Source organism: Accipiter gentilis, chromosome 4 (genome assembly GCF_929443795.1).
Source record: "Accipiter gentilis chromosome 4, bAccGen1.1, whole genome shotgun sequence".
NCBI lineage: Eukaryota > Metazoa > Chordata > Aves > Accipitriformes > Accipitridae > Astur > Astur gentilis.
In genome coordinates this window covers 31,933,494-31,948,023 of record NC_064883.1, presented here as the reverse complement: position 1 = coordinate 31,948,023, position 14,530 = coordinate 31,933,494, and the positions used below count along the sequence as shown (strand labels likewise).

Genomic DNA, 14,530 nt, shown 5'->3' with positions numbered 1-14,530 from the left:
CTTGGCTAAAAGTAATTTTTTCCCCCAGTATTTAAATTTCTTACATTTTTGGCAGATCACTATTCCTCCAGCATTTGCTTTTATTTTGCATGGCATACATTTCTACCATTTCAAAACTTTGGTTTTATGGCAGCTTCTTTCCCTGTTCCTGGCAGTATTCATATTATATACTAATTTACCTGTTGAAACATACGGTCTCTGGCTTCCTTATCTCTGATTGTCAAAGTTATTTCTTTTCCACTTCATTTGTCCAGTGCTTGCTTCTGTTGAAGCTGCCTGGAGCAGCAGTCTACCATTTCAACCTCATTTTCTAACACCATGAAAACAGTTTTACAATTATAGTTGTACGGGCATTAAAAGCTTCTGCTAGTGCAGCTATGTTAATAGACTGCATCCTAAACAACTGCACTGCCCAAATGGATCATAGGGTTGAATCAGAGCCTGCGCCTGAGTAAGGCAGAAACATCATTAATTTTTTATTTTAAAGTGCAGCTAGAAACAAAGCAGGGGGAAAGCGATAAAATTATTCTCAGCTTGCAGCACCACTTGTTTAGTCAATCATACCAAAATAAGAACCGACAGCAGCTCCAGTGGGCACGCATGAACGCACAGCCTTTATGACTGCGAGCCCGTAAGCTTGCGTTTGCCCATTGCTCCTTACCTCCAAAAAAAGTGTCAAATGCCACTTTTTTTTTTTTTTTTTAATGGGTAGCACCTCCAAGAGCCCACTTTGAGGAGCACTTAAAAACGCTAAGGGCATGCGCCGAACGGCAGCAGGCTCTGGCCAAGGGAGTTCCACTTTCGAGCCTGGACCGGGCATCAGCGCCGCGCCAAGCTCACCCACCGCTTCCAGACTTCCACCGCCTCTGGAAACAGCGGAGAGCCAGAGGGGCGGTCGGGACCCCTTCCCCAGCCGCCGCCCCCCCCCCCCCCCCGCGCTGGGCCGAGCCGTCAGGAGCCAGGCGGCGAGGCGAGCAGGGGAAAGCGCAGCCCTGAAAAACAAGCGCCGGGGTCGAGCGGCCTTCCCACCCCGGCGCGCCGAGGGAAACGCCGCCAGCGGCGGGCCGGCCCCGGCCCCTCCGCCCGTTCCGCGGCCGCGCACGGGGGCTGCGGAGCGGGCGGACGGGCAGCCGGGGAGCTCATAAAACCCCACCAAATAAGGCGCTGGCGGTCGCCGCGAAGGCAGGGGGGGGGAACAAGCAGGGGACGAGCCCCGCCTGGGGCAGGGAGGGCCCCTCCTTCCCTTCCCATCCCTGCCCCGCCGCGGCGGAGAGCGCCTCCCCCGCCCGGGCTTGACGGCAGCGGGGAGGAATGTGTTTCCGGGGCGGGGAAAGCGCGGCCGAGCGCGGCCCTTCCCCTCCCCTCCCCTCTCCTCTCCTCCCCTCTCCTCTCCTCTCCTCCCCTCTCCTCTCCTCCTCCCCTCCCTCCCCCGCCGGCGCCGGGCTCCCCCTCAGCAGCTCGGAGGCGGCGGCGGGCAGCCGGACGGCGAGCGAGGAGCGAGGCCGGGCGTCCCGCCGCGCCGCGCCCAGCCCGCTCCCGGGACGCCGGGGCGGAGGGGGGAGCTTCAGCCAGCCAGCCAGTCAGTCAGGCGGGCCGGAGCGCGCCCCCTGCCAGGAGCCGGCCGCGCCGCGGCAATGGCCGAGGTAGCGGGAGGACGGGGCGGGGGGTTGGAGCTGGACGGGAGCGGGATGAGCGGTGCCCGCCCGGCCCGGGGCGCCTCGTCTCGGCCGCGTCCGACGGAATCCGGGCGGGCTCCGGCGGGTGGGCTGTGGGGCGGGGCGGAGGGCGGCGAGCGCGGCTTCCCGCCGCTCGCCCGCCCGCCTGCGCGGGGAGCCGCCGGCAGCGCCCGGCAGCCGGCGGGGCGCGGGTCCCTCAGCGCCCGTCCCGGGCGGAGGAGGGGGCGCCTCGCCTCCCCGTCGTGCCTGCCCCGCCGCCGGGGCGGCGTTGCTCGCCCGGGGCCGGCGCTGCGGGTGGGAGGGAAGGTGTCGGGCCCAGCCTGCGGCTTCCTGTGGCGGCGGGACGGCGGCCTCGGGCCTCCCGTGCCGGAGGGGGCGGGGGGGGGGGCAGCCAGGCCTTTGTCCGCCCGGGGCCCGGCCCAGCCCGGGCAGCGCCCGCGGCCGGGCCGCCCCGACCCTTCTTCCCTCTCGATGGAGGTGGCAGCCTGTACCGGTGTCCCGCTCAGAGCTGCCCTTGCCGCCCGGAGGTGCCCGGGGCAGGGGCGGCACTAGGCTGGGCAAAGTTTCGGGCGGCTTCCCCGGGAGTGCGTGGGAGGGCGGGCGTCCCCCTCAGCGCCCGGGCCGGCGGCGGCGGCGGCAGGGCCGGGGGGGGAAGGCTTGCCTTCCGCGGGAAGCGGTCGCTGGGGAGAAGCGAGTTACGGGAGCGAGATGGTGAGGAGAGAGGCAGTGTAGGAACTTGAATATCGAGATTTTTGACCTGCACGTGTGTGCTAAAAGTAACCATTAAGAGCGGGGTACGCGCACTGTTTGAATGACGGCACGATCCTACTGCAGCGTTTTGACTGCTCGATGCATTCAAGTTTGTGCGGTTTTTTGCTCTAATTAAGCTGGCTCTGAGCCATTCTAGCTCACTATAAGCTTCTGTCGGAGTGGAAGTGGGGATGTGAGGCCTCTGTATGTGGACTGTTTCACGTGGAGATTTCTGAAATAACTTACAGCAATAGGAGCGCAATGTTTTGTCTCAGATTATTACCTTCCTATACTGATGGTTGGAAGGAAACATGAAGTGATGGGAAATTCTGTCTGAATCACTGTTTAGCCCATGTCAGATGTCTTCATCTTATGGAATAAGTGTCTGACTGTCTGTTAAAGTCATCAGGTAGGCTTTGTGAGTATTTTTCTTTATGAAAAACAGTTGAACGGTGTTCTTGGTTCCTTCTGCCTTTATCCTCGGTATAATACAACAGTCCATTCATGCCAAAACATGTAAACATACCTGTTGGGTGAAAATGTTGATTTTTCTGGTAGATTTGCCATTGGTGCTACAGTCCTGTTCGTGCCAAGACACACAAACCTTTAGGAGTAAGGATTGTCTCGATTCGGATTAGTGGAACCGCTCATGGCTAATAATGCTGCATGTGTGCTTAAGTGTTGAAATGGAGCAGGACTTTATGTATGTGAAAACAGATTTAGATAATCTACTCCTGGCGTATTAATCATTTGGTAGGTGATGGTGATAGGGTGAGAAAAAGCAGTTTGCTATTATGAAATGAGATAACTTGGTAGCGGCTTTTTTTTTTTTAAAGAAGTATTGTACTGCTAGAAAGATGTAAATTAGACTACATTAAACAAGACTTTAAAAGTAGTGAAGACGTTCACTGTCCACATCCATCCCGGTGATGAAACTGATGATTCATTCTCCTGTCACAAAAAATATTACTTGCCTCTGGCAAATGATTAAGTAGGATTCTGCAAGCCTGCTTAAGGCTATATTTATAAGGGTTGCAAAAACAGTGAGCCATAGGCAATAGGTAGGCAAGACAAGGCAAGTTTAGGATGTGAACACCTTCAACTTTTGTCCTTTTCAAAGATGTTTCAGCTGAAAAGTGCAAACCTGACAGGCATGCAGAATGAAATCTTGCCTTAATCAAAGTTGGAGCTGGTAAGTGCTGTGTCTGTTTGCCAGCCACATGATAAATGAAGCAGACTTACTTCAAAATGAAATGTCAGCAGTTAAAAATCTGGTGTTCTTTGTGTGCACAGGCAGGGAGCTCATTCTCCTCTGTACATTTGGTCATCCGATCTGCATCATGTTCCTAGCTATCCAGTCTGCATCGTGTTCCTAGTTATGCCCACCCGTGTGAAGGACTGATTTGGAGGGATGCAGGTTTCTCTAGAATATGCGTGAATTTCTTGATGCGAGTGCAGAATTTTAGTGTTTTGTCTTGAGTTTTAAGTGACTCAAGTGGTTAATCTTCTACCACTTCCTTTGGGAAGTGATTCCCACAGCTGAAAACAAACTGTCCGGAAACTTTTCCTGCTGTTCTTTCTTCCTCATCCATGATTTCGTTCTTCTGCTCTTAACCATCCTCCCTGTACCTCTCTTGGGGTAGCACTGCTGTGGTGCAGTTTTGAAAAGAGCTCGTTTGCTCTAGCAAGCGGCTCAGGAAGTAGATAACTTGGGTAGCAGAAATGCAAGCTCAGGGCGAGTGATGCAAACGTGGGGCGGACATGTGCTATGTTCTCTGTTGCCCTGAATATAATTCCCTCACTGCCACTGGTATGAATGCTCTTCAGTTTTTTGTAAATAGTTGTCATGCCTACCTTTCTAGTCAGTCTAGATTTAGTTGTGATGTGAAGTACGCTTAGCTTGTGGTTCTCTCAGCCCTCTGATCAGCCTGCTACAGGCTTCATGGCTGTCCGTGGCTCTTGGTAGTGCAGCCCTCAGAAACCGTTCTGGTTGCGATTTTGGCAGGACTGCTGTTGAACAGGCTGTTGAAGTACCTCTTCTTGATAGGACCCTTTTTGTAAGCCATTTTCAAAGGCTGTTGTTGGCACAGGCTCCATCACCGCTCCCTTTCATTCTAGTAGACAGACGTGTAGAGTCCCTGCTGTTCCTCTCCTGCCTGCGGGCCACGGGTCCTGAGCTTCTTCAATGCAGATCTACTTGTGATGCCTGGTGCAGCCTTTGCTGATGCTAGCATTGCACATAGGAAGTGGATGCTTGAGCTGTGCTACCTTATGTTTGTTCTCCGTTAGTTGCACCTACCACATGACATGGGGAGTGGGTCTTGGGGAGGGAAGAGTAGAGGCCGGAGATGGAGCTTTGCTGGCCATTGGTATAACTGACCTCCTTTTCCTCCCCGCTCCTTACCAATATGTTTCGTACCCCTTTCACGTGAGAGAGACTATTAAAAGCAGTGAGATGTTGCAGAACTGCAGGCAGGGATTTTCCTAATCAGTATTAACTGTAGCAAGCTAGCTAGCTTTGAGATTGCTCGTGCCTCCTCAAATGGCACTTGGAAGAGATATTGCTTAGACAGATCCAGAAAAGAGGGAATCCAGGCTTGGCAATAGCGGAAGCCTATTCTGCCCTCATTTGCTTTTCTAGAACTTCAAATGATTTATTTTTTCCAACTTTTTTTTAGGATGGCAAATCCCCTTGGCATCCTTTTAATTCTTAGGAGTGGCAGTCAGCCCTCTGAGGGGGAATCCTTGCTGGGAGTGCCTTTTTTTTCTTTTTTTTTTTTTTCTTTTCAGCTTCTCGAGATCTATTGATAAAGCTCATAAAGCAATTACATAAATAAGTCTTTAAAATGTAATTAAGTCAATATGTAGTTAGATTTATTTTGGAAGTGTCATGTACTATTCCCCTGTGACTAGATTTTTAAGTCATCTGCTATATTCTGTGCCCTGTAGAAAATTTCCTGTCTCCCAGCAGCAGAAAACTTGGGAGTTAAGTCCATGTTTTCCTACCTCTCATCTCCCATCTGTCTTTATATTGCTGATTCTACAAACTGTTTCCACTTGCTCTACTTGCCTTGCTTTGAAGGCACTCACTAGTAGTAGCATTCTCATTAGCAGTTATAACATTGCTGGTTAAGATGACTTGAGATTGTTCAGGCTTCTGGTGTGTGTGTGCGTATGGGTGTGTTTTATACAAACACATGCATCTCGGAGCTTTACAGGAAAGTGAGTTTTTGGTGTAGGGGAGAGTTAGCTGTTGTTTCAGAAGAGGGTGTTTGTTTTTCAAGAGGGAGTGTCACTGAATCACGAACAAATGAACAAATTCTGTGGCTTTGTCTCCTGGACAGACGCTGGCAATATCTTGGTCTGATTTAAGGCTCCTTTTGTGTCAAAAAACTGAAATTTGTTGGTTAGTTCTAATGCTGAATAATGTCATTTATGGTGGCCAATACAATCTCCTTTTTTCTGTGTAGTTCTTCCTTGCTCTATGTTGCTGTATTCTGTTGCCAGCTTTCTGAAAAGGATGATATTGCTTGCCATGCAGTAACCACAGTGGACCACAGTATTGACCAGTATCTGTCAGTTATTGTGGTTATGGAGTTTCTTGGGTAGCCTACAAAGTGATTTTTGTGTTTACCCACAAATGGGAAGACAAATTCTACTTTTTTTTCTTTTCTTTTTTTATTCTAATTTGTCCAGCGTCGGCATGGTCCAGTAACCTAAACTGTTAAAACTGTAAGTCAGGATAAATCTATGAAGAGACCTTTCTCTAAACTTTCTTCTCTCCCACCATGTGGATTAGTAGTGTAAGTAGAAAGTATATACAGCTTCATTGTAAGAAACCGTCATGTGCTTTAGCTGTGTTTGTAACAGGCTGTATGAGTTTCTAGCCCAATTTAAGATGTGTGTAGGCTTGCTGAATAGCTTCTATTGGGAATATTATGCAGAGAAAGTGAAAATTGTGACTTCTGTGAATGAAAAATGAGACACTGGGCACCTTGTTATGCATCACTAAATAGTACAGTTGTCTTTTTCAGTACTAAGGGTGCTCTCTTTAGCAGAGTGTTGTTATTAAACATCCTGTATTTTTGTAATAAACACCTTGTTTTACTTTTCTATTCTTAGACTAATCAGAGTGGTTAGTGGACTTCTAGGCTATTGTAGTCTTCTGTTAACAGATTGAAGATGTTCACAGAGATGGTAAAGGCACTAATTTAGTACAAAACGTGCACACAACCAAGCATATGGTAGGGAAAGTAGAGTGATGAGACTATAATATTAACGTTTTCTTTTGGAAAGGGTAATAGGATTCCTACCTGAGCTGTAATCCTCTCTGGAGTGTCACTGAATAAAGGCTCTTTAATATATTAAAGTGATATTTTTGTCTATATCTTTCTCAATTTCTCTTTGCAGTCAGCTGCAAAAAGGGTTATGAAATATGCTTTCTGTCTTAAAAGCAGTTTCATGTGCTTGCTTGCTTGCTTTCTTGTCCAACAGCAGCAGCAAAATATCATTAGTATTCTTGTGGGTTTTATTAGAGGGGGAAGTTTTGAGTAACAAAATTGAGGCTAGAATCTTAACTTTGTTATTGCTAGTAAGAGCTACGAAGATACTGGTGTTTTCTCACCATCCTTTTCATTCCTTTCTCTCACAGAAAAAACCTCTTGTGTATCTTTGATAAATTAATACAGTTCTCACATTCTGCCAACAGATCATTAGTTTTCTGTTTATAGTTGTTTTCTCTAAACTTCTAATTTGTAAGACCACGTTTAAGTGCAGATTCTTCTTAAAATGCTCATAAACTGTAACATATACAATATCTAGTGCCAGTATTTTCTCCCTTCAAAAGATCAACATCATATTTGCAGGTCATTTATTTCCAATTCTTGTTTTGTACAAGATTACTTAAGCTTAACTCAGTCCTAGTTTTGACTTAGCTCAGTTTTAACTTCTGCTCTTGGTACATTCTAATGTATAAGCAGGAAGGAGAGCCATTGTTTATATGGATTCTTACTGTATTAAACTATAAATTTCTGTGTAGTATACATACTGCATACAAGTACTCACATGTAGTTGGTTTTCTGTTATGGCTATTAAACAACTTTTTTGGCTTTAGAGGTGTGCAAGTAAAGGCACTTTTGATGTGGAAGCTGAACAGAAAAAGTGAAAGCTTTCTTCTTATTTTCTCATCCTTTGTGGTAGAATGAAAAACAATAATTATATATTGGGCTGAACTGAAACACTGAACTTACCCTCATACAAAGATGACTGATTTGTGGTTATTTAAAAGAGGAAAAAAATAATTGTTTTTAGATTAATTTAGATAGAGTCAGTATTTCACTTAGGAAATGGTGCTGTTGTGAGTCAAAGGTAGTGTCTTGGATATTAATGCGTACTTCATCCCTGAGGTCATGGTTTTGAAAAACAAACCCAAGACTGGGATGTCTGGTTTGGCAGAACCTTGACGTAAGTCTTGAGATAAGGATGCAGTGGGGCCTTTCCTTTTTGCAAAAGAAAAAGGAGGATAAGCTGTCATTCTTGGGTTTGGTCATTGTCTTTGGTGGAATTGTAGTTTAGTGTGTCTTAACATGGTGCTAACCTGAGGCATAGTCGTGTCTGCCTCTTGTGCAGTTAGCTGCTCTACGAAACCCTTTGATCTGTCCTCATCTGCTCTGTCTCTCTGTAGGCTGGCAGGACCCACAGGGAGTCATCTGTGGCCTTGCGCTGCCCTAAAGCAGGATGCTCTTCCGGTGAGTTGTGGGGTACCCTGAGTGTCAGGAGCATATCGAGGACTGTAGGAGGTCATTTGAAGGACTTGGTGTTCTAGTAACTTGGCCAGCATCCTCTGCAGATTCAGTTGCTCAGGTATTAAATTGGGCAACATCCAAACTCTGCCTAGAGCCTTAGCTGTCTGGTTTTCCAGATCTTAGGTAAAAGGGTTTTGTGTGAAGATGAGTACAGCTAAAAGGAAAGCCTATTTCTGAAGTGGAGATAAATACAAAAGAATGTAATCTTTTTGATGTTAAATAGAAAGTCCTCTCCCAGGGATCAAAAGATGACACATTTTAGTAGTTGGTTATCATTAAATTGGGATTAAATTTTGCATCTGGATGATTTCTCATATTATTACCATGTCTTTGATTGTGGAGTGACTGAAGACTTTGTGCTTGTCCAGTCAGCAAGTGAAATGCTCCCTCTCCTGATAAGAAAAAGGAGAAATGAGGAAATCATTGCTAGCATCGTCCACAAGATTGACTAGGGTAAGCAAGGTTGATTATGTGCTGCCAGTGTGTTCTGGCTGGGTTTTTTTTGTATTACACTGATGTTTTATTTTCTTGTGTATTAAGAAATTGGTTTTGGTGGGTATAGTATACTCAGGAATTGCCTTCTCTGAGGTTCCTTTTTCATTTTTGCAAGGGTTGTATTTAGTGTATGTTAATGTGCTCACTTTGTGGTGCTAGCTAAAGACTGTCCCGATGCTGAAAGGCATACTGTAGCCCATCTGCATAAAATGCAAGGCTTGACAGTTTTTGAAATGTCCATTTGCTAGTTTTGTGTCGGAGTAGATTAAAAATCTGTCAGTTGTGCATGAATGTAACCTGTGTGCATTTCCAAAACATCTGTAAGTGTAACATTTTAGGGGATAACATTTGTTCTTTGCTTTTACTGTACAGTTCAAAAATGGGGAATATTTTTTGGTGCTGTTTTTGTCATTTATATGCAAACACAAATGTGTGTGAGAAATTAGTGTTCAAGAATTTCAGTGTAATTTTTCCTGGGTGTGGACTTAAGCATAATAAAGGAAACAGCAAATTTCCTTTTTCGGAAGAACATACTATACGTATCAGCTATAGGTTGTTTAAAATGCATCATAAAATTGATAAACATTCTTTTTTTTCCTATGTATGTGTTTCTTCCCTCCACTACAGATGTTGTTTATATAACTTTTCAAAGGCTAGACTAAAATGTTACATAGCCATGTTGCTGATATCACCAGTTCCAGTGAAAAACTCAAACTTTAGCATTAAAGAGTAACTAGGGTGTCTAAGATTGCTGCCAGCATTTTTATTGCTGCCAGCTTACCAATCTGAAGAGTGTTTAGATAGTAATAAAAAAGCTTGCACAGATACTGGCTCTTTTTGGTGCATAATTCACAATGCAGTTTCACTTTCTAAATTAATAATGCCTGTATTTAACATGATTAACATTTGATTGTAGCTGGAAGCAATTTTAATACTATGTCTCTGCAGAGTTTAAAAGAAAAAAAGAGCTCACTCATAAGCGATAACTCAAAACTCTGCAGTAGACAAGTGGTTTTCAAATTTACCTGAATTACCAATATTTCATAAAACGTTCCAGTGGCCATTGAACCATGAATTCAACTAAAAATGTGTTTTATTTTTGTAGGAACATGGCTCTGCAGCAATTTATACCAATGTAGGTCTTAACTGTGCCTCCTGCCTGTAACTGTGCAGTCTTGCCATCTTCTTTGCATCAGCATTGGAAGTCATAAGGCTGTACAGCAAGTCATGAAGTAGCTGATCTGGTTGAAAAATAGCTTGGCAAAAAATTAATTTTCTGCTAGATCAGCTGTTTTAACTGGTCGACCACATGCATTACTAGCGACACGCTTCAAAGGGGAGGAATAGGAAAACGTGCAGCTCATAGCAAGAGGACTGTGGGACTGTGGTAGTCCAGAGATAAGTTGGCATAAACTGCTGTGGAACCTCACAGTATCTGCTTGTGCATGCTTCAGTGCTCTTCTGACTTGAGTAGTCCATCTTAGCTTGCTAGATCAGGTGAGAAATAAGTCAGCAAGGACTTATTGCTCAACTTGTTCTACTGTCTCAGTTAAGAGGTAAAAGTATCGTCCTCAGTTGGCACCAGATAGAAGAACGTTGCAAAGCGGGGAATTTTAGGGTCCGGAGAAGTTGAGCTGTCTCTGTTCAGTAGTGGCAAACTGGTAGATCTACTTGACTACTTTGAGAAACCTCATCTTTTATTATCTTTTGCAGTCCTCTTAGAAGCAGCCTGCAGACTTCAGCCTTAAAATCCTGCTCTGGAAAGTACCAGAAGTATGTTAATAGGCAGGTTGTTCAGGCAAGGACTGCTTTTTATAAAGTACTTTGTGATGGTTCTGTTTTGTTTGTTTGGGGGGGGGGGGGAGGGGGAGTTTGTTTGTTTTGGGGGGGGTGTTGTTTGTTTGGTTGGTTTTTTAAAAAAACAAGACAGACATCCTTTAAGATTGAAGTAATTTTTTTCCTGGGATTGGTGAGCTTTTTGCAAGTGCTCAAACTTCAGGATTAAAATCTGGATGAAGTCCACTGTTTGTTTCACTATGTGCTTATACCTAGCCAGTTATCACTGCCATTTTGAGTTAATAATCATCACTAGTTACATATATATTTTAAAAATACATATAACATACATATGTAAAATTAAATATATAGAGAATTGAATATATATTTTAAAAATCTCACAGATAGATACAGAGTTATAACACTGTATGTAGTTCTGTGGGATAACAAGGGTTTTTTTATTATTTCTGCTGTTCATTTTCCTGACCAATTACCTGATGTTGAAAGTATGTTGAGGATGAGAGTTGCTTCAGTACAAGTCTCGCTCTAAATTATGGTAATAGTGAATATTGTAAAAAACCTGCAATTAAATATTTGGATGCTATCTGTAAACATTATTCTATGTACTTGCCATTCAAATCCTGAATTAAATTTAAAATAGACGAAACCCCGAAAAACCTTCAGTGCTTTGTTCTTTGTCTGTCTTAATTTTTTTTTTTGGCCAACTAAGTTATTCTAATAACCTATTGGAAAAAAATAAAAAAAAATCAGAATAGTTCCCTAAACTGGCTAGCTGTGTTACAGAGCATTCATAAGCAATTCACCCAAGGCCAGCAGAGAAGGAAGGTGGGCCTGTGACAACCTGGATTTAGGCTGGTTTAGCAGCACTCCAAGAGCCCAGTGTATAATTTTCGAGGTCAGCCAGTCTCACAGCCACCTGCCACTTGATAGAAGCTGTTTCCTCAGCACTCCCCTGTTCATGTGGAGGTCTGGTTCAGTTCACTGAGACTTGCAGAAAGTGAGTTTCAGTGTGGAGGGGAAAGGGATGACTCAAGGTATCGCTCTGCCAGCCCAGCAAGCTGAGCTGCCTCGGGATGGTGGGGAGGGAGGTCCATGAGTGGGAGCACAGGCACAGAGGTTGCTTTTTTGGAGGTGGGGATGCTGTAGCACTGCTGTTACTTTCAACAGCAGTTGGCTTTCATCTTCATTTTGGTTGCTGAAACTGTTCCCTGAGTGTTAATGATAGCTACTGGTGGGTGAACACTGCCATGTAACAACCGAGTTTCCGCTGAGTTTGCCCTTTGCGGTGTGCCAGGTTCTGGCTTCCTGCAGTACCTGCAGCAATAGCCAGCGAGGTGTTTGCAGCTGTTTTCTCTTAAAGAAATAGATGAGTGAGACATTGTATTAACTGAAATTCTTTAGCTTTTTTTGCTTAAGGAGGCCCATGCCTCTGTTCTGTTTTTCCTTTAACAGAAAAGCTTGGATTAAAGTAAGTTTAGCCAGATGTTGTGACAGTCGTGGATATTACTAAGGCAGTACAGCCTTGGAAGCATCAGTTACAGTCAGCTGTGTAAGAGCTATATTTATATGTTTAACTAAACTTTTCATTTCCCCCTGTGTGGATGAATGTGAGGTTTAAGTTGCACAAAATTAAATAGTCTTTTTATGGGAGTAGTAAGTGGTGCAGAGTGTGTGGGAATTTAATACTACCACAAGGAGCAGACACCCGTGTTTTCTACTAGAATGGCTTAAATCATTATGTGGCATTCCTAATTGTAATCTGTCTGAGATGGAAATGCTAAACTTAGCCAAGAAGTCCTGTAGACTAGGAAGACCTATGTAAACAAGCTAAATATTCAATTCACACTCTCCCCTGCCAAAAAAAAAAAGAAGTCACATTTAAGCAAGAGGAGAAATTAAATTATTATGGCAAAAATGACTGATGGGTCTAAAGGCATTTGAAAAGTGGTGAAACAACAGAGATTTTTTTTTTTCCTCTGTTTTAATCACAATTGTGTAAAGAGGTGCTTGTAATAATGAAACCCCTGAAATACTTGTTACGGAAAAATACCTACTGATAACAGTGAGATTGGGTACAATGAGAATTCTTACAGATTCATGGAGACAATGTGCTTTGAGTCATTAAGGCTGTGATGGACTTGAACTACTGGAAACTTCTCCTGGCAAGAGTATGGAAAATGGATATTTTTGACAGTGATGGTTTTAAGGGGGGTGGGGGTGGAAATTGGTGTTTTGGTTCTTAACACTTACATGTCCTCATTATATATTTATCCTTAAAGAGGAAGCTCTCAAAGTGCATGTGTATAGAAGCTGCTGGAGATACAGAAAATACTAGTTTCAACCGCAGTATCGGTACCCATGGGCTTGGAGTGTTAGCTGTTCAGCTTTAGAGAGGTGCTGTCTTTGGGGTGTGCTTGCATGCTAGCATAAAGTGTATGAATAGGTTTTATTATTTTGTCCTTGCTTAAAATTCAAGGAGCTTCATAATGTCCTTGTAGGAATCCCAGCTTTCTGTGGGCAGGATGCACTGACATGGGATTTCTTAGCGAAAGAGAGGGCAAGTGTATGGTGGTAGGGTGTTCTGCTTTTTTATTCTGTACTGTAGTAAGCACAATAGTTTGAGAGGTGTGGAGTAGCAAGAGGTAGTTACAAACTGGCTTTTCAGAAAAAGATGCAAATATTTTAGTTGAAGCTATGTATAAGCCATAGGTAATAAACAGTAAAAATATATTGCTGGTGTTTTAATTAGATGTAGCTGTAGGCCTCTGCCTGCTCTACCTGAGAGTAAGTAGAGTTGTATTTCTCTCTTACTTTAACGTTGAACATTAAGCAGGATACACCTGTTTCTTAGTCTAGTTTTCCAAAGTACAGTTGTCAGAGTTTACCTTATAAATTGCAGTCTGTAGATAATTGCCCGGTAAAAATATCTGAATAAACTTATGTGGAAATAATACTCATGAGAAGGAGCATCTCACTTGGCTCTTAAACTGTTTCCTCTATGTGGTGCTCATACACAGGTTGTTTGTTTGCATAAGCTGTGTCTAGGTACTACTTGCCTTTCAAGCGTCAAGATGCTTTCCAAAGCAACTCCTAAGCTGTGGAATCTTGGCTTCAAATTATGATTCAACGGGTCAAGAAAACATTACACAAATAGTCTCTTTGTCCACGTTAGGACCAAGCTAGGGACAAGGATGGTTAATACAGCAAAGTGTTCTTAAATTAATAATTATTGGTGGTATGGTAGTACTAAGGAAGTCTAGTCATGAATTGCAAACCTTCTGTTCATGGTGCTATGTGCATATACTATTTGAAAAAAGGTCCCTCCTTCAAAAGTGGTGCTGACTAACCAATGTTAGTCCTGCCTGCTCTGCAGTACACTCCGAAAGACATTAGAACAAAGGGAAAAGATCAAGTTTGCCCTTGGGGTTTGCTGACTTGATAGGTGAAGGCTCTTTTGTCAGTGGCAGCATCTTCATGTTGTCCCTGAGCATCATCTTCTCATTCTTTTACTTTCCATCACTGTCATCAGCATGAAATCTGGACTTGTGTGACTTCTTAAATAGAAATATGTTATGAAAAGACAAACTGAGTAGGTTTTAGCAGCACTAGTATTCTTTACAATTTACTGTGCAACTTGGTTTTGCTTGTGATGAGTATTATTTAGGCTTGCAGCTGGTTGCAGGAGTGAGTTTGTCATTAAGTGAAATTATCAATGGATTTTGCTAATGAAAACATGTATAGAAATACAGTGCCATGAAATAAAACATGATATATAATCTATCCTGCCTAAATAGGTTTGCTATGTTCCATAGAAGTCAAAATTCAGTAAGTCTCTTCTTGCTTACCAGGAGCTCTCTGGCTGCCTTTAGTTGCTTGTTGGAGGATAAGCATCCACTTTAACTTCTTTAAGTCCACAGAGAAGTCTGTATAGTTCAGGTCGGTCAGGTCTGCAATTGGAGAGGGATTTCAGCTCAGTGTGCAGTAGTCAGAGTAGTCATTCATGATACA

General features: G+C 43.9%; 1 protein-coding gene across 1 annotated transcript in view; it reads left to right on the top strand.

The window, feature by feature from the left end:
• The first annotated feature begins 1,417 nt into the window (after positions 1-1,417).
• Positions 1,418-14,530, top strand: part of ITGB1 (integrin subunit beta 1) — a 47,235-nt gene continuing 34,122 nt past the window's right edge. Inside the window, exon 1 of the mRNA XM_049798695.1 lies at positions 1,418-1,643. Coding sequence (XP_049654652.1) covers positions 1,635-1,643 — 9 coding nt within the window. The 5' untranslated portion in view covers positions 1,418-1,634. The remainder of the gene's footprint in view (positions 1,644-14,530) is intronic.